General features: G+C 46.8%; 1 protein-coding gene across 1 annotated transcript in view; it reads right to left on the minus strand.

Annotated features, from left to right (window-relative positions):
* Positions 1-1,484: 1,484 nt before the first annotated feature.
* INTS9 (integrator complex subunit 9) overlaps positions 1,485-19,552 on the minus strand; it is a 62,597-nt gene continuing 44,529 nt past the window's right edge. The window contains exons 13-17 of the mRNA XM_074536473.1: positions 18,698-18,822; positions 15,283-15,450; positions 4,638-4,736; positions 3,575-3,712; positions 1,485-2,704 (exon numbers count right to left, since the gene is read on the minus strand). Coding sequence (XP_074392574.1) covers positions 2,528-2,704; positions 3,575-3,712; positions 4,638-4,736; positions 15,283-15,450; positions 18,698-18,822 — 707 coding nt within the window. The 3' untranslated portion in view covers positions 1,485-2,527. The remainder of the gene's footprint in view (positions 2,705-3,574; positions 3,713-4,637; positions 4,737-15,282; positions 15,451-18,697; positions 18,823-19,552) is intronic.

The raw sequence follows: 19,552 nt of genomic DNA on the forward strand, positions 1-19,552 counted from the left end.
CCTTGAGAGATGGGGTCACAGTCCATGGATCCTTGAGGGATGGGGTCACAATCCATGGCTCCCAGGTGACAGCTCACCTGTGACAGGTGAATGGAGTCTGTCACATCCCACCTTTCCCACCATGAGCCTGCCCCGGCCATGATGTGCAGCCAATCCCAAATCCCTCTGCTCTCATTCCCACTCCTCCCAAGGGCTGAGCTGCTGGTGAGGCACAGATCCAGCACCTGGCCCAGTTTCCCTCTGCTCCTCATGTCCAGGTGCCCACAGAGGGGACAGATCCCAGGGACAGTGACTGAGCCTGGCATTACCTGATCTGCTCCAGTTGTTTTCATTTTCATTTGACATTAATGCAGTGAAAACACAATAAACTCCTCTCCACCCAGGAACAGCTGCTCCATAAAAACCATCCAAGAGCAGAAATCGGATTTTAACCTTTCCTCCCCATTATTTCTGTGGGAGCACAGGTTGGGAAGTCACTGGGAATTAATCACTTGCCACACACCCCACTAATTGTGTTTAATGAAAGGAACAGCTCAGGGAGGGAATGGGGACGGCCACAGCACAAGGAACCACATGGGGGCCAAGGGGATTTATTTTCCCTTCTGGAAGAAGGACAGTGAAGCCAGGAACCTTTGCTATTTTTGGCCATTAAATTCTGGATAAAGCCTGGATTGCATCCATGGTATTCTTCCCCTGGCAGCTCCCTGGGCAGGACTGACCCAGCCTGGAGAAATGCTGTTTGTTCTTCTCTCTCTGTGCAGAAGGAACAAGCACCTCTTTTTCCAGTTTAATTAGGGTTTCTCATTAAAGAATTCCCCTCCCAGCATGTTTGTTTCTCCAGCACACACAACCTGAATATAACAAAACAATCCACTCTCAGCTGCTGGGCTGATGGAACAATGAGAAGTTCTCCTGCTCAAAATGACAGGAAGAACAATGTAAATGCTTTTCATTTTTACTTTCTCTCCCTGAAGAGGGTGGGAAAGCCTTGGGAATGTGAAAAGGAAGGGAATGTGAGCAGTGGGATCAGTGCTGGAGCTGAGGTAACCAGCAGAAAGATGAGTTTATCCCACCGCTTCTCTGGGTTCGGAATAATCCCTTTGCAGTTTATTAAAGTGAAATTACCCCAGTTCTTTGTTTTCAAGTGATGCTAAAGCAGCAAAGCTGCAAACCCTGATGAAGATTTAATTATTCCAGTGCCCCAAGTTTTTCCCACTGGTGACACCACTCCTCACACAGCCTTGGCACACACAGGACACAGGTGTGGGTGCTGGGATCTGCACACCCAACCCAACAGAAATCCTTCCTGGGAACGGGATGGGATGTGGACACTGCAGAAATTTTATTACAGAGCTGCTTCCACTGCCTGCATCTCCTCAAAGGGATGAACTGGAGGAGCAGCTTCATTTCCCAAAGGTGTCAGGACAAGGATGTGCAATGGGCATGGAGAGGCTTTTATAAACCACAGGATGTGCTCCCTCCTGGGCAGTCTCACTCCGCTTTTTATTTTTTAACACCAAATAAATACAAAACAATCCAATAAAAAATGAACAGCAGTAAATCTGAGAAATGGGTTGTCTTTAAGAGCAATACTATTGACTGAGGTGAGGCCCCAAATAAGTGATTTGGGGAGGGAAAAGCCTCCCCAGGTCTGCAGTACAGATGGCTTTGGATAAATGACTCAGAATTCCATCCAGGATTTGAGATGAGGGGCTGAAAGGACAAGTTTTTGGAAGGTAGAAACAAGAGGCACTTAAATCTCAAAAGGTTTTTTATGAGCAATAGGAATTTTCCCACTTTATGGACTCCCCTGAGTGTCCTCCTGAGGTGATGGAGGAACCCAGGAGGAACCAGCCATAGGGAAGGGCCTGGAGCTCCATGGACAGGTGTGGATGGAACAGGTGAGGCTGCAGCATCAATAAACACTTGAATTCCTACAGGAAAAAGCTTTTCCAAAGTGCCCCTGCTGGTGCAGGGAATGGCCATGCTCTTCCCACTGTTCTCCATGTCCACCAGACTCCTTTTTTTCCATTTTTATTTGTACAATCTTTGCCTCACCAGCTCTCCCCTCCTCATGCCTGTGAAGAGCACAAAGGGAGGAGAGGCAGGGAATGGGATCTGGGGATTGGGAAGAAGCAGTGGGAGGAAAAAGGCCATTGTTTCATGTTCCTACAGAGTTGTGTCAGGTGAAGGACTGGGGCAGAGACGGCTGAGGGACACAGGGGAGCAGCAGCTCACCCTGGTGTCAATAAACACTCCAGTTATTTACTCTGCAGCTCCTGTCTCCTGTGAGATTCCCAGCTCCCAATTTTACACAACAGGAATCTCCTCCAAAGTATTCCAAAACAGCTTAAAAATAAGATTTAAAAAATAGGTATTAAAAAATACTCCCTTGCTCCTCCATGAAGGGGAAGGTGGTTTCTGGTCTCTCTGAATCACAAAATTCTCTCTCTTTTTCTCCTTGGACAGCTCCAAGTTGTGCTGTTTTCCAGGCTCTCTCCTTGCAGAGCCTCCTGATGTCCATGAGCTAAAACTTCTGCAGGAATTTGAGCACCAGGTCCCTCAGTTTGACCCTCAGGGGCTCATCGTTGTCACAGATGATGTGGGTGGAGTCCTCCTCCAGCTGGATCAGGGTCTCAGCCTCCTGCAGCAGCACAATGTGGCCCTTGGCCGTGTCCTCCACCTTGACATCGCTGAATCCGTGCTGGATTTGGGGCGGGAGAGGGAGAGAGGGGGAAATCAGCACAGCTCAGGGAAACTGGGACAGAGGAGAGAGCAGGCACAGGGGTGAGGGGGAATTTCATGGAATCACAGATTGGTTTGGCTGGGAAGGGCCTTAAATCTCATCCAGTGCCACCCCCTGACATGGCAGGGACACTTCCACTGTCCCAGGCTGCTCCAAGCCCTGTCCAGCCTGGCCTTGGACACTTCCATGGATCCAGGAGCAGCCACAGCTGCTCTGGGAATTCTATTCCAGGGCCTCCCCACCCTCACAGCCAACAATTCCTTCCCAATATCCCATCCATCCCTGCCCTCTGGAGTGTGCAGCCATTCCCTGTGTCCTGTCCCTCCATCCCATGTCCTAAATCCCTCTCCAGCTCTCCTGGAGCCCCTTTAGGCACTGGAAGTCTGTAATCCTTTATCTCCTGCCAGGTGAGAACAAGACTCCACAGAGCAGCAACCAAATTTGTGCAGCTTCCTCAGGAGGCTCCTCCACCACTGGAGACATTTCCAGGATCTGTTCTTCACTTGGTCACCTTCTTACAACCTTGTGGAAATTTAAAAATGCTTTTGAGACTCCCTAAGCCGCTGAATCCAAAAGTTCTGTGAGACAAATCACCCACCCAAAAGCTCTGCTTCCATGGGAAACAGGAGGGGATCACTGACACGAACCCTGCACAGCAGGACAAAGCTCCACAGGGAACAATTCCCTCTGTTCTGAAGTGCAGGGACACCCTGGAGCACTTTGGCAACTCACTGGCCTTTCTCCATTTCAAGCTGCACTAAAATGATTTCCCCTCTCTCTGAGATGTGCAGAAATCTGCTGGAATCAATCCCACCAAAGACTCCTCACCTTCTCCAGAGTCTGCACAAACTGGTCCATGGGGATGGAGCCACTCAGCAGAGGCTTCAGAGATTTGCACTCGGGCACATCATCACTCACCCGCTTCCTCTTCTTGCTGGCAGGAGGCTGGGGAGGTTTTGGAGGGAGCTGATGGATGAGAAGGGAAAAAAAAGGATGCAACAGGTTGGGAAACAGGCAAATTTCCCTCTAAAGGATGCAACAGGCTGGAAACAGGGAAATTCAGAGTGAGCAACTACTCAGGGAATGAGAATGTGGCTTAGCTCCAGCCATTTATGAGGACTCTGGCATTTCAAGCCCAGGTCTAAGTTTATTTGGCAGCAGGAATGAGTGGAGAAGGGAGAAAATGAACAAGAGCAGCCTCAGACCAATCCCATTGCAGCACCTCCCAGAGCTGCTGAGGGTTTCCATGGTTTGCTTGGGAAGAGGGGGGCAGCCTGTTTGCTGTGCTGTGACAGAAATCCTCACCAACCTTCACAGCCCCGACATTTCCACACTGGGCTCTCTGCCCAAGCGTGGGAAGGGCTGCTCAGTGAGGCCCTGCAGGCTCGTGGATCTGAGAGAAAGGGGACCAGGGCAGGTCCCTGGACATCACCTCCTCCTGCAGGGCACTCATGCCAGGAATTCCAGTGTCAGCCTGAAGGGGGTGGCAGGAAGGGAGAGGAGAGATGGACAAATTCCAGGGAAACTGAGGGCAGATGGTCCCTTCCCCAGCCTGATGTCCCAGGCCATCTCTCTCCCCTAACCCCTGCTCCTGAGAGGTTGATGATGCTGTTGCTGACTCTGGAAGGCAGCAGGGTGATCTGTAGCCTCTCTTCAGGAATTATCTCACTTCCCCATTCATCTCAGCCAGGCACATGGCCAAGGAAAAGAGGGCAGAGAGATTTATTTGCATCCCACTCCCTGCTCTGGGTGTAATTCCTCACCTGCACATGCCAGGGCAAAGCCTCTGCCAAGGGCTCTGCCCCAGTGGGAAGGAGCTGCAGGAGGGCTCCTGGATGGCAGGAAAAGCCAGAGTTAAGGATATTTTTCTCCCTTTCCCATTAGACTGTACCTGCAGCACGTGCTTGTTGTCCTTAGTATGCAGCACAGCAGAAACTGTTGCCAAGGAAATACCAGGCTTGATCTCCAAGGGCACGAGGGAATCTGCAAGCTGAAGCAAAAGGAGATTTTGTTCAGCAAGTGATCAGCTCAAAATGTGCATGAACCCAGCTGTGAGATAAATTGGCAGTGTGGTATTTTTAAACATGGGCTAATGAACTGTAAACACAAAGCCACTGATAGACTGAGAGCTCCTCGGACCTGCCCAGCCTCCTTCCAGCTCCCAAAATCATGGATTTCACACCATGGGCAGAGCAGCACGAGGTTTGCAGGAACCAGGGCTGGTCTCAAAAACCAGAATAAACACAGAGAACTCTTGTGTGAACAGACAATTGCTTCGTTAATAATTTTAGTTAGTACAACTCGTGGTCTAATCCAGCATTATTATGTTTGTGATGCTGATGGACAATGGAAAATCAAAGTGAGTTTCCTTTCAGTCCCTGACTGCAGAATATCTGGAATAAGAACTGTCTGTCCTTAAAACCCCAATGTTTTCAATCAACCCACTGTTGATTAGTTTGAAGTTATTCCAACAACGCTGCACAAAACCCTTTCCACTGCTTTTTTTTATAATTCTTCCCTGCAAGACACAAAATCTAGTTTTGGCTTGGAGTTTGGATCTGACACTGCAGGCAGTGCCTGGAGTGGGCAGAGCTGCACCTGCTGAGACCAGAGGAAGCTGCCAGTTGGGAAGAATCTCTTCCAGCCACTTTTCCAAAGGAATTCTGCAGAAAACAGTGCTCATGAATGGAGGAAATTATTCCCTTTTCCCCTCCAAGGGAATGCAAGGTGCCAGGATGCCCAATCCTATTGCCATGAAAGCACTGAGAGGGTTTTTCTGTTGGCTGGATGGTGGCAAAGTTGTTTTAATAAGTTCTGCAAATCCCACCTGCCACTGTTAAAGCTGCAGGAACATTTTGAGAGCAGCTCTTTGGAATAAAGCAGTTGGTGTGTTGGAAAAAACACAGGCTGCATTAAAAATCCCTAAATTCTGTCTGTATTCAGCCGTGGTGAATCCTAGAAATCCAAACTCTGATGGAGCAATTCATCTCACTGTTACTCTGGGACTCCGTTCAAGATCTTTAAAGCAGGCTATTTGAATACAGCCTTTATGGTTTGTTGTTGAAGGCAAAGAGAATGAAAATATAGCGACAATCATTGCTTCAGATTTCTCCTGGGATCTAAAACCAGCAGCACTTGCAGCAGCGAGTTCTGCTGCCCCCCCAGTGGTCGAAGGCACTTTCCATCCCAAGCACCTTCCTGAGGAGGATCGATACAAACCAGGCTCTGATGGAGAGCAGAACGACAAATCCTGTCAAGAGAAAGATCCTTAAAGAACAGGGAGTGGCTTGGAACCAAAGTCTTCTCCTGCCACTGAAGTATTTTGCTATTAACATCTCTGCAGGTTTTAAACAGGCTAAATAGGAACACTTGGATTATTTACAGTCAGAAGGACAGTAGGACAGGCATTCATTCTGATTTCCTCCCCAGCTCACAGCCCTCTCCATGTGGCAGCCAATCCTTTTATTACAGAAACTCAGTGACCCAAAGCAAAAAGGTCATTTAATCACATCCAGTAATTCACCCAGCAAGGCCAGGCAGCACTGCTCCACTCCTTTCAAGTGACCTCCTGCACACACAAATCACAGAACTCCTCCAGAATGCTGCATTAAAGAAATCCTTTTCACAGAGGCAGCAAGTCTTGTCTGAACTCCAAGCTATGGCAACTCCACTGTTTCCCCTCACAAATGGTTTCAAACTTTAATTCTCCTGGCAGCCAGGAAGCCGTGTCTCATTTCAAGGTTGAATTTGTCCAACTTGCAGTGGCTGCCTCTTGTTGTGCCTTTGTGTGTGAGATTGAAAAGCCCCCCACCTAGCAGGAATAAATGAGTCTTCCTTCCAGTCATTATCCCAGCCCAGTGTCACATGCTGGCACCAGGAAAGCCACCAAAGCAGGGACACTGAGATCTAACAGCACATTAATCAGTCCCCTGCCCATGGATGAGCACTTGGACTGCCTTAGGAGAAATCTGGGGGGGATGTGTGCACTATTTTAGTTTTCAGCTTGGGATGTTCTCCTCCTGTGATCAGAGCTGCCTGCCCATGCTAAAGCAGAGGAAAGATATTTTTACCATGAAGTTTTTTCCTGTAGGGTTGCATTTCCCACCCCAAAAGAGGATTTGACACACACCCTGCGAGCACAAACACTGCTGTTGGCCAAATTACAGATATTGATAAAGAACAACGTGGGTTAAGTCAGTCTTAAAACTCTCCTAAAGACTTCAATGGGGACAACTCTCCCCAGGTTTAAGTTGTCCTCAGTCACCAGCCAAAAATCCTCTTGTTGGCAATGAGGGGCTGAACAACCCCTGAGGGTGGGACCTGAAACTTCACAGTAAAAATAAAATGAGGCTGAATAACCAGTGAATAAAATCAGGGCAGGACCAGACTTCCAGCCCACATGGTCTTGGTTCTCTGGAGGATTCTCCCAGGACAGACATGCTGGATGTACAACAATATTTTAACATCCTAGTTCCAGTAATTTCTTCTTAGATTTTTGGAACACCTCCCAGAACTCCTTGCTTTTCATTTTTCTCTTCTGGCTTCACTGGAGAGGGTGCAGGAAGGCTGACCCAGCAGGGAGAGGCAAAGTTTGGGCTGAGTGAGGTGAGCTGGATATGGAGAACAAGCAGGAGCACAGCAAAGTGACCAGCAGTTAAAATCCCCTGCAACTGTAGGATCTGAAATCACTGATGTGTACATTAGATTATAGCATGTGTATTTAGAAAGGGGCCCTGCTGGGTTTTTACATCATTAAATGTGTTTTCCAGATTTTCAAACTCAAATTTTCAAATGCACAAATGTGGGAACTCTGCATGAAAGGTGGGATCAAAGCAGAGAAGCAGATGGGAAACCCCAGACCGAGGATTCCTCTGGCAGCCCTGAGGTGGGGAAAGCTCTGGTTCAAGGAAAGAGATTCCCAGGGAACTCCTGGGCTGCTGCTGCAATTCCTGAAGGGCCATTAATGAAACTCCCAGATTTTTAATGACCTCAGCACAGAATGAGGAGTGGAGGTCAGAAGGTCCCACTGAAGTCTGTAGGGCACCTTTAACAGAAAACAGGACCAGGCTGTGAGAGAAGAAAAACTCAAAGACGAGAATTGGAGTGAGAAAACCAAGATGAAATTCAATAGCACAAAACGAAGGCCAAGGATGGGGCTAATACTGAGAATTTCTGCTGTGGGCTGGCAGCTGCTGCAAAGGACAGAGGTGAAGGGTTCAGGTTTATTAGTCCATCCCAGGAGAGTCACAAATGTGACATGGCCATGAAAAAGGGTAAATGCCAGCCCAGAAAGTATCAGGTAATTCTTTCTGAGATGAGCCATCACACTTTACATTGGGCCTGGCAAGATTTCATCTGAACTACTTGTAAATTGTGGGTAATTTCAGTTCAAGTAAGAGATTCTGAAGGGTAAAATAAGGCAGGAGGAGCTGTCTTGTAAGGGGAAACTAAATATCTTGGCTTGTTTAGCCTGGCAAAAAAGAAAGCCAAAGGGAGAATTTGATTATTCTACATAAACACCACAGGGAAAATACCAACAAAAGGGAAAATGTATTTATGCCCAAACATGATGTTAGGAATAAATGTGTGCAGGCCAGCAGTGAGTATGTGTAGGCTGGAAATTAGGATGTTTTTGGCCATCAGAGACAGTGGGGGCTTGAACAGCATCTATTGGGAACAGCAGGGGCAAAAGTCTCTGCAATTTGAAATCTTACAGTTTCTGGAGGCACATTATAAACACTGCTGGTAACTGCAGCTGGGTTCTGGCCACGTGAGCCCTCAGGGCACTTCCATTTCGAGGTGGGAATGATGGAATACAGCCTTGGAGCTTGCTGGGTATGAAGTAATTCCCACCCAGATCCCCTCAATAGGGTGGAATTTGTATGGGAGAAAAAAAAATATCCCCTGCCAATTATCAGAGAAGCCCAAGGATTTTAAAATCTGCCTGAGTTCAGAGAAAGCCCTGGAGGTCACTCCTGCAGAGGTTTTTATTGTAACTACTCCTCAGCAAAACCTGCATGGAGAACCTGCCCCATCCTCCATCCCTCCACTCCCCTGCTCCTCACACACACCAAATCCAGTTTCTGGGTGCAGGAAAGCATCTTCAGGAGGACAAAAATTGCTTCCAGGCTGTGCAGCAGCCTTTGCACAAGCAGGGAGGATCTCAGAGTCAGTACTGTAAGCATAATGAAAACCATGGTCTTTGCCATGTGACTTAAATTTGGATGGTGGTGTCAGGAGAGAAGGATAATTTCCCTTACCTCTTACTTCCTTGCCTCCTCTTATCCCTTATTTTTTAAAGTATTTTAATTGCTCATTCATTAATTATTTAAGTACCAGCAGCTCTGATGGCCAGGTCAGACACAGGAGGAGTCTCCAACAGATCCAGCCTTGGTTTTACAGCTAAACCAGAGGCCAAGAGCAGGAATTGTGCAAGTATCAGATCCTTCAGAGGGACAAAAAAATGTGGGGTCAAACACAAGGGGTGAAAGGGGAACTGAAATGTGCCTGTGGATTTGTGACCAGCAGGCACAGGGAACAAGGCACAGGCACGCTGCAGGCAGGATGGAAATTGGGGAATTTTGCTTCTGAGACCTGAAGGAACAAAGGCTTTTCCAGCAGAGAACAGCCCAGAAGTGAAGGGCATCTGTGGGATCATTAGTGGGGGATCTGAGTCAGGTCCTGTTGGGCTTTCAGCCTCACATTTGACACCATCCAAGGGTTTTAATGCAGCTGCTGAGTTACCCCCAGGTTCACAGAGCTGCCACTCGCTGGGGGTCTCCCACAGCTCTCTCTGGAGCAGATTTTAAAGTCTCATTAACTTCAGTGGAGAAAGAATCCTACCATGAATATCTAAAGATTTTGCAATTATCACTTGCAAAAGTGATCTTGGCTTTGGGCTTCCACAGAGCCCAAACTTTTTCATCCACTGAAGAAATAAAAAAGCCTGGGGTGCAATCCACCTTCAATTCATTAATTAAAGCTCTTCTTTACCATGGGCATGTTCCATGTGCAGCTACTGGACCAGGGCTCCAGATCAGCAGGAGGAACCTTGTCCCCAAACCCTTGTCCCCAAAATCTTGTCCCCAAACCAGAAAGACACCAGCCACCCACCAGGGAATAATTCTGGGTGACATTCCAAGCACCAGAACTCACTCTGACCACTCAGCACTAACTCTAACCACTGGTTTTGCCAATCCTGTGCCAAAAAAGCAGTTTAAGGAGTATTTGAGGAGTGCAATGAAGGAGATTTATGGCTGTTTAATGAAGCTCTTCCCCAGGAGCCTGGGAGCAGGCAGGGAGCTGTTGTCTGAGGAACTTAAAAAAGGATGGTGGAAAACAGAACCAGCAGAAGCAGAAATTAGGCTTGGATTTGAATGAAAAATGACAGGTAGGGGAAGCAAGGACATGAAATATCTTCAAAGTAAAGGCAGTAAAGCTTGCAGATGCAAGAGATGAGTCATTTGAAAGACATAAAAACTGCATAAATCAAAATATTCAAAATATAGTAACCATTTTATGGGTCAGAATGTCAAGTCAGGATGGGATGTTGTTGTTGAAGCTGACTGGGAAGAGAGTGCCTGCCTAGAAAAGTGTTATCTTACAGCCAGCCATCAAAAACGAAAGGAAAAACAAACCTAGACATTAATACAGGCAGGCAAAGGCAGGCTGGAAGCAGAAAAGCAGATCTGAGTTCCACCTGACTAAATAGGACAACCTGTGGGTAAGACCAACCACAGAAATGCACAGCAACAAAAAAAGGCAAAGGAAATGAAGGACAACACATTCCAAGCACAAAAAAAAAAGAGAGGAGGAGGGAGGAGAACTCTCTCAGGCTGAATGGCCAGGAGAGAAGAGACACCAGAGGGAGGTGGGAGACGTTTCTAAGGAGAAAATAAAAGCTGCACTGAGCTCTGCTGAGGTAAATCAGGGCCATTTATCAGCACTGGTTCTGGCTTTGTGTGAGGGAAGTTGGTAAAAGCTGGGAAAGAGCAGTTTTGGTGGAATGTCAAAAGGTGAGGTCCAACTCAGACAGAGACCCCAGGCAATTCTGCAGTGAGCTGTGAGCTGGGACAGGCTGAGCAGCAGAGGCAAACAGGTTCCATTTCATTTAAACAGGTTCTATTTCACTTCAACAGGTTCTATTTCATTTAACCAGGTTGCATTTCATTTAACCAGGTTGTATTTCACTTACTTCTTGTGAGGCTACAGCACACTGAACCCAGGGGGAATAGTCAGGGAAAAAGGAACACAGAGGTCAGAGACTGGAAAATGTGGGGTCACCAAAATGAGCTGAGGGTGGGAAGGACAGAATTCAAAACTCCTTAGTCCCTGAAACACAGAAGGAAGTTGGAAAGGTCAGGTAAAAGTCAGGAAAAGGAGTCAAGATGAAACCTCCATAATTATGATGGCTAGGAAAGAAAATACTGCGGAGAAGAATTAGGAAAAATAATAATTTTCCTCATTCTTCTCTGCAGTATTTTCTGATAATTTCACTTGGTGTCAGGCTGTGCCTTGGACACTGACACTCTCCTGACTGGGCTGTGTCCTGAAGAACACCAAATGGAGTATTTGAGGAGCACAGAGCCCTGAGAGAAGTGTCAGCTGCAGGCACCGAGTGATCCGCACCATTGTTCAGCTGTAATTAAACTGGAGGCACTTTATTTGCTCAGACACTACTGTTTAATTTTATCTGTTTGCTCCAGAAGGTGTTTTCCATTTTCCCATCTTTCTCCTGCGAGCAGACAATGCCTAACCAATTTCCAGGAAGCAGTCTTTTTTTATAATTATTTTTTTTAAGTGAAAAGCAGATGCTGAGAAGAAATTATTTAAAGTGTAAAGGTTTGCACAATCCCTGGAAGAGCCATTCCAGCCTGATGCCTTGGGACTGTTAAAAACTCTCTCCAAACAAAGGCTGCTGTGAGTGTAAATCTCATTATCATACAACAGGCCCACCTGACCTGCCTTTGCTCCTTGCTGAGGTGATTGAAATATAGACAAGGTCCAGCAGTAAAAAAGTAAATTTCCATTAGTCTGACAGGCTAGGATCTGAATCACTGCAAGTTTTGGGAAGGAAATTTCACTCTACCACAGCATCAGCCTGCACTGAGTGGAGCCACACTGAGCAACCCTTTGGTTTTCAAAGAATCCAGGCAGAACTTTGAGCTGGGAAAGGGACTGGGATGTCAGGAGGGGGCCCTGGTCAGGATTTCGTTGCAGCAGCCATTCTTTTATGAGACTTTCAGGTTTACTTCACACACAAATCCCAGCCCTGCAGCACATCTAGCAATCACTATTTTTTCCAGGGTGGATTTCATCATTCCATTTCAGGCTAACATGGTTTTGACAAATAACAAGCCACTGCAAGGTTTCTAGGAGCTGTAAAATGCCCTTTTCAATTGCCACTTGAGCCTGCACAGAACCCCAGGGCTGGTGGGAGCCCATATTAAACAAATGTCCTTTCCTTGCACTACAGAAATTCCTATATTCAGAAACCCTGAACTACTGAAAAGGGAACATTAAGCAGCAAATACTCCCACACCAGGGAGCCCCATCCATCATGTCTGAAATCTGTCTTGCACAACCCACTCAGCACAAGGGGAAGCTGCATCCATTTTTTACCAGGACCATGCAGTTCCCTTAAAAAGAAGGAGCAAGATCCTTTTTTTGGAGGATGATTTGCCTGTCTTGGAGCTGGGGAATGGCATCCTGTTAACATCCTGAAGCTCTCAGGAGCCTTTTCAGGAGCATCACCACAGACCAAGCAGCTTTTGCAATGAGTTGTGAAGAGCAGTTCTGGAATCAGGGAAATCCCAGAATGGATTGGGTTGGGAGGAAGCTTAAATCTCACCCAGTGCCACCCCCTGCCATGGCAGGGACACCTCCCACTATCCCGGGTTACTCCAGCCTGACTTTGGTCACTTCCAGGAATCTAGGGGCAGCCAAAGCTTCTCTGGGAATTCTATTCCAGGGCCTCCCCACCCTCACAGGGAAGAATTTATCTCCAATATCCCACCCAACCCTGCCCTGTGGCAATGGGAGCTATTCCCCCTTGTCCTGGCACTCCACTCCTCATCCAAGGTCCCTCTCCAGCTTTCCTGGAGTCCCCTTCAGGTGCTGAAAGGTCACTCCAGAGCCTTCCCAGGCTGAACAATCAGCCTGAAGAACCCCTGGATATGGACAATCACAAGATATTTCTCCTCCCTGAGCGTGGATAGCTCTGAAATTAGGACTTGTGTGAATATAATTGGATTTTAGTTGTTAGGCGAGGAGAAAAAAAGGCCATTTCTGTCCTTTTCCAGATTTCTGCTGGACGTCTCCAAGTTAAAGTGAGTGCAACAGAAACCAGCTGCTGTTCCCAGGTTGGTGATGCCACATTCCCTGCAGAGCATCCTCCCTCCCTCCCTGCAGCTTTGGGAAGGGCAGGAGAGCTGGAATCCAATCCCCTCAGGGGCTGACACAAGGGACAGCCTCTCACACCTGCTCCACCCCAGAGTTTAGGTGGAAACCCAAAGCCTCAGTGGGATTTGAATAATCTGTGAGCCCCAGGCTGGCTCCCTGCACTCTGAACTCAGGATTGGTTTCATGCTGGTGAACTGAAGCCAAGTTTCACCAGTCTTAGGTTTAATAGGATCCAATAAATATGTAAATTTCCCAAACAATTAAATATACATGCCAAGATGGAGCTGCAGCCAAGCATATTTTGTAATTAAAGCCCTCTCCTTGTCTCCAAGCAGTGGGGCTGGGCAGCTCCTCACAGAAATGCTGTGAAATGGTGGCAGTGGGAGTTGTGGGCTGCCTGAGGGATTTGTTACTGGGTGGCTCCCAATTCTGCACTTCATATTTGGCTCAACTAAAGGATGCTTCCTCCTGCTACACTCCAATGAAAAGTCACTCAATATTCCAGTTTCTAAAGGGCAGTAATGCCTGTTTGCAAAAAGCCACTGTCACCTTTGATCCAAGGACACATTTGTGCTGATTGGATTGTCAAAAAAAATATTTTAAGCTCATGTCTGTCAGAATATGGGTCACCCTTGGTAATATGGGTACATTTGGATTTGACTTATGGGGTTAATAAATCATTAATAGATGTTGTGGGGATAAGTAATCCACATTTTAGATGGCTACAAGCAATCCATTAACCTGCTGGGCCTCCTGCAGCCTGTAGGAATTAACCATTTATGGAAATTATTGGAATACAAATGAGCCTTTTCACTGCTTCTTTACCATGACTGAAAACTGATCCTTAATGGGAAGGGTATCTCTAACAGCAGGTGAGTTTGGGGAAGGAGAAAGACAATTTCTGGCTACTAACTCTTAGATTCTCTGGATCCTTTTCATGGTTCTGAGGCACTAATTCAAATTGCTCTGCCTAAAACTTCCTTGTATTTAAACTGGAGGTGACTGGTTACTTCACACATGGCAGAGATCACTGTTTGTCTTGTAGGATGGGATTTTGCAAAGGACAACTCACCTGAGCACAGTTTTTGCCTGCTCACAATCACAGAATCATGGAATGGTTTGGGTTGGAAGGAGCCTTAAACCTCATCCCACTCCAATCCTGACACCTTCCACTATCCCAGGCTGCTCCAGCCTGGCCTTGGACACTTCCAGGGATCCAGGGGCAGCCACAGCTCCTCTGGGAATTCCAGCCCAGCCCCTCCCCACCCTCCCAGGGAACAATTCCTTCCCAAGATGCCACCCTAATCTCCCCTTTCCCAGTGGGAAGCCATTCCCTGTGTCCTGTCCCTCCATCCCTTGTCCCCAGTCCCTCTCCTGCTCTCCTGGAGTCCCTTTAGGCTCTGGAAGGGGCTCTGAGGTCTCTTCTCCAGGCTGAACAGCTCTTTCAGACAGCCAATGTTGGTTTTTTTTCAGTTCCCATTAGTTTATAGAATGAAATTATCTCTCAAAAATGCTTCTTTCCTAGCTCTCCAGTTGACAGAATGTGCTTTACATGAAGAGAGTCAACTGTAAATTCCAGCCACAAGACATCTTAAGGACAATACCTTCAGTTCTGAGGCTGCACCTCCAGTCCTGAGGACAGCTCTGGGTCCTTCACGACAAGAAGGACATTGAGGGGCTGGAGAGTGTCCAGGGAAGGGAACAGAGCTGGGGAAGGGGCTGGAGCATCAGGAGAGGCTGAGGGAGCTGGGAAAGGGGCTCAGCCTGGAGAAAAGGAGGCTCAGGGGGGACCTTGTGGCTCTGCACAACTCCTGACAGGAGGGGACAGCCAGGGGGGTCGGGCTCTGCTCCCAGGGAACAGGGACAGGATGAGAGGGAACGGCCTCAAGCTGTGCCAGGGGAGGCTCAGGTTGGACATCAGGAGGGAATTGTCCATGGAAAGGGAAGTGGAGGAATCCCCACCCCTGGAAGTGGCACTGGAGGCCAACCACAGCGGTGGCACTGGCTGACAGCTCAACTGGATGCCCTAAAGACCTTTTCCAACCACAACAACTCAGCCATTCCACCCCTTCCCAGAGGCTGCTGAGCTGGAATTTGGCTGTGTGTGAGCAGGAACCCCCCCTGCAGGGACTCACGTCGGGCATGATCTCGATCTTCTCGTAGCGGCGCTTGTAGGGCAGCGTGAGCACCTCGGCGCGCCGGTAGGACATGGCCGGCGGCTGGCAGTCGATCATCAGGTCCGTGCGGTGGGACTGCGTGGGAGGGGGCTGCGTGTACTGCTCAGGGCACACCACGTGCAGGGGCTGCAGGGAAACAGGGGGGAGTTCCCATCAGCATGGCCAGAAACTGCTCCAGGAGCTGGAGATGCGTGCAGGGTGACCCGCCCGGAATTTATGTCTTGTCGCCGCTTTGATATCATATTTGCCATAAGGAGAGAAAAAAATAAAAATATGAAATAGGGTTTTCTCCCAAATCCTTCCCAGATTAACTGGAAGGAAATGTTAACATCCCAATGTCAACATGTGGGGCTGCAGAAATGTTGGCTGTCAGTAATTGAGGCTGCAAAAACAATTTCTGGAGTTTTGCAGCAATATGTTAAGAAAGCATAAACAGGCTGGTTGTCACTGCAGAGTTTAAGGAAGCCAAAGGAGAAGCCAGTTCTGCAAACTGGAAGCCAAAGGAGAAGCCAAAGGAGAAGCCAAAGGAGAAGCCAAAGGAGAAGCCAGTTCTGCAGACTGCAAGCGGCAACCCTCCTGGAATTTATGTCTTATCGCCACTTCTTGGAATTTATGTCTTGCCACTGTGCAAGATATCATACTTGCCACAAGGAGAGAAAAAATAAAAATATGAAATAAAGTTTTCTCCCAAATCCTCACCAGATTAACTGGAAGGAAATGGTAACAGTGGTGGAGACCATCCCAATGTCAACATGTGGGGCTGCAGAAGCATTGGCTGTAATTGAGGCTGCAAAAACAATTCCTGGAGTTTTGCAGCAATATGTTAAGAAAGCATAAACAGGCTGGTTGTCACTGCAGGGCTTAAGGAAGCCAAAGGAGAAGCCAGTTCTGCAAACTGGAAGCCAAAGGGACAAAGACATCTTGTCTTTGGAGAAACAGAAGCTAGTTCTGCAAACTGGAAGCCAAAGGAGAAGCCAAAGGAGAAGCCAGTTCTGCAGACTGCAAGCGGCAACCCTCCTGGAATTTATGTCTTATTGCCATTTATTGGAATTTATGTCTTGACACTGTGCAAGATATCATACTTGCCACAAGGAGAGAAAAAATAAAAATATGAAATGGGGTTTTCTCCCAAATCCTTGCCAGATTAACTGGAAGGAAATGTTAACATCCCAATGTCAACATGTGGGGCTGCAGAAATGTTGGCTGTCAGTAATTGAGGCTGCAAAAACAATTTCTGGAGTTTTGCAGCAATATGTTAAGAAAGCATAAACAGGCTGGTTGTCACTGCAGAGTTTGAGGCAGCCAAAGGAGAAGCCAGTTCTGCAAACTGGAAGCCAAAGGAGAAGCCAAAGGAGAAGCCAGTTCTGCAGACTGCAAGCGGCAACCCTCCTGGAATTTATGTCTTATTGCCACTTCTTGGAATTTATGTCTTGCCACTGTGCAAGATATCATACTTGCCACAAGGAGAGAAAAAATAAAAATATGAAATAAAGTTTTCTCCCAAATCCTCACCAGATTAACTGGAAGGAAATGGTAACAGTGGTGGAGACCATCCCAATGTCAACATGAGGGGCTGCAGAAGCATTGGCTGTAATTGAGGCTGCACAAACAATTCCTGGAGTTTTGCAGCAATATGTTAAGAAAGCATAAACAGGCTGGTTGTCACTGCAGGGTTGAAGGAAGCCAAAGGAGAAGCCAGTTCTGCAAACTGGAAGGCAAAGGGACAAAGACATCTTGTCTTTGGATAAACAGAAGCCAGTTCTGCAAACTGGAAGCACAAGGAGAGGCCAAAGGAGGAGCCAGTTCTGCAAACCGGAAGTGGCGACCCACATGGAATTTATGTCTTGTCTCCACTTTGATATCATACTTGCCACAAGGAGAGAAAAACATAAAAATATGAAATAGGGTTTTCTCCCAAATCCTTGCCAGATTAACTGGAAGGAAATGGTAACTGTGGTGGAGACCATCCCAATGTCAACATGTGGGGCTGCAGAAACTTGGCTATCAGTAATCAAGGCTGCAGAAACAACTCCTGAAGCATGAACAGGCTGATTACCACTGCAGGGTTTAAGGAAGCCAAAGGAGAAGCTTCTGCAAACTGGAAGCCAAAGGAGAAGCCAAAGGAGAAGCCAGTTCTGCAGACTGCAAGTGGCAACCCTCCTGGAATTTATGTCTTATTGCCATTTATTGGAATTTATGTCTTGCCACTGTGCAAGATATCATACTTGCCACAAGGAGAGAAAAACATAAAAATATGAAATAGGGTTTCCTCCCAAATCCTTGCCAGATTAACTGGAAGGAAATGGTAACAGTGGTGGAGACCATCCCAATGTCAACATGTGGGGCTGCAGAAACGTTGGCTGTCAGTGATCAAGTCTGCAAAAACAACACCAGGAGTCTTCCAGCAATATGTTAGGAAAGCATAAACAGGATGGCTGCCACTGCAGGGTTGAAGGAAGCCAAAGGAGAAGCCAGTTCTGCAAACTGGAAGCCAAAGGAGAAGCCAATTCTGCAAACTGGAAGCACAAGGAGAAGCCAGTTCTGCAAACTGGAAGCCAAAGGAGAAGCCAGTTCTGCCAACTGGAAATGATGACCCTCCTGGAATTTATGTCTTGTCTCCACTTTGATATCATACTTGCCACAAGGAGAGAAAAAAATAAAAATATGAAATAGGGTTTTCTCCCAAATCCTTGCCAGATTAACTGGAAGGAAATGGTAACAGTGGTGGAGACCATCCCAATGTCAACATGAGGGGCTGCAGAAACCTCAGTAATCAAGGCTGCACAAACAACTCCAGGAGTTTTGCAGCAATATGTTAAGAAAGCATAAACAGGCTGGTTGTCCCTGCAGGGCTGAAGGAAGCCAAAGGAGAAGCCAGTGGCTCTAAAGCTGCCCTGGAGACAGCACAACATGAAGGAGATGTTTATGCAAAGGCAGGCAGGGGCAGCTCTGTGAGTTTGCAGGGACAAGCCAGGCTGCAGAACAATGAGAGAAAGAGATGCAGGCATTGTTAGGGGGTTTGGGAGAATGTGCATTTCAGAGTTCAGCAAGACAGAACACAGGGAAATGCTCAGCCAGGAAAAAAATCTGGTTATTATTTTAATTATGTCATGAGTCAGAAAGCAAATTTTAGTAGAAACAAATGGGATGGGCCACTAAAGCACAAAGAGTGGAGGGGGAACAGCAGATACTACAAGAACTTTCTTTTTCTTAGACCTCTCCTAAAGCAGAGCTCAATGATGTGGTTTCTTCATGGAGAAAAGGATCTGGGTGTTGTCTCCATTTTTGTTTAATGCAACATGTGCTCACAATTCATTTATTTAATTTCAGCTGTGTGAAGAAACCTAAGAAAAGGCAGCAGAAAATTCATTACCTGGACTTCTTTGAGTAATTTAGACACCTGAATAAAGTTGAGTCTGGTGTCAATGGGGCAGTAAACACATTTCATTGCCAAGGGCTGATAGGGAGCCAGAGCATCCAGGTAAGAGAAATCAGGTTCTGGAAAGAGAAATGTTGAAAACACTCAAAGCCCATTAACAACAAAAATGGCCCAATTCCTCTCTAATTCCAGTTTAGTCAGAGCTGTTGCTCAATGTTAATTTTGTTACAGATTTCTCTTCCCTTCCTCCTTCCCCCACCCATTATTTTCAATTAATTTGATGAAAATTACGCCCACAATTAGTCTTACCTTAATCAAGCAACAGAGCAATACTATTTCATTTGAACACATTATTGCATGATTTTTAGAACAAATTTAATCAAGACAAAACCATCATCTCTTATTTTTAATCAGATCCTGAAAAGGAAGGCAAAATGTAGACATTTTGAGTCTTGTGAGGTGATTCAAATGGCAAGCTGGTTTTCAGTGTGACAAAAAAGCAGCATAAATATGATATCTTGATTTATAAATATATATATATTTATTCTTTTCAATCTAAGAGTCAGGTTTAGACTGGTGGGAAACCAAGGGTTCTTTTATTACTGGATTAGAGGTTTGCCAGGGAAAAGTCAGGCACTGAATGGGCTTTTACTCCCACAGAAAGTAATAAAACATTGAGAATGCCACAGAAAAAGATTTTTTTCTTATGTTTTTTGGTGAATGACAAATGTAGATCTCAGGTGACACAGTGTAGGATACAGGTAACCTCTTGATTCTGGGGGTCACCAACTAATGTGGAAAAGATTATGCCATCCCTATCTCCCTGATAATTGTGGGATAGATGGAACA

Source organism: Zonotrichia albicollis, chromosome 3 (assembly GCF_047830755.1).
Source record: "Zonotrichia albicollis isolate bZonAlb1 chromosome 3, bZonAlb1.hap1, whole genome shotgun sequence".
NCBI classification, from domain to species: Eukaryota; Metazoa; Chordata; class Aves; order Passeriformes; family Passerellidae; genus Zonotrichia; species Zonotrichia albicollis.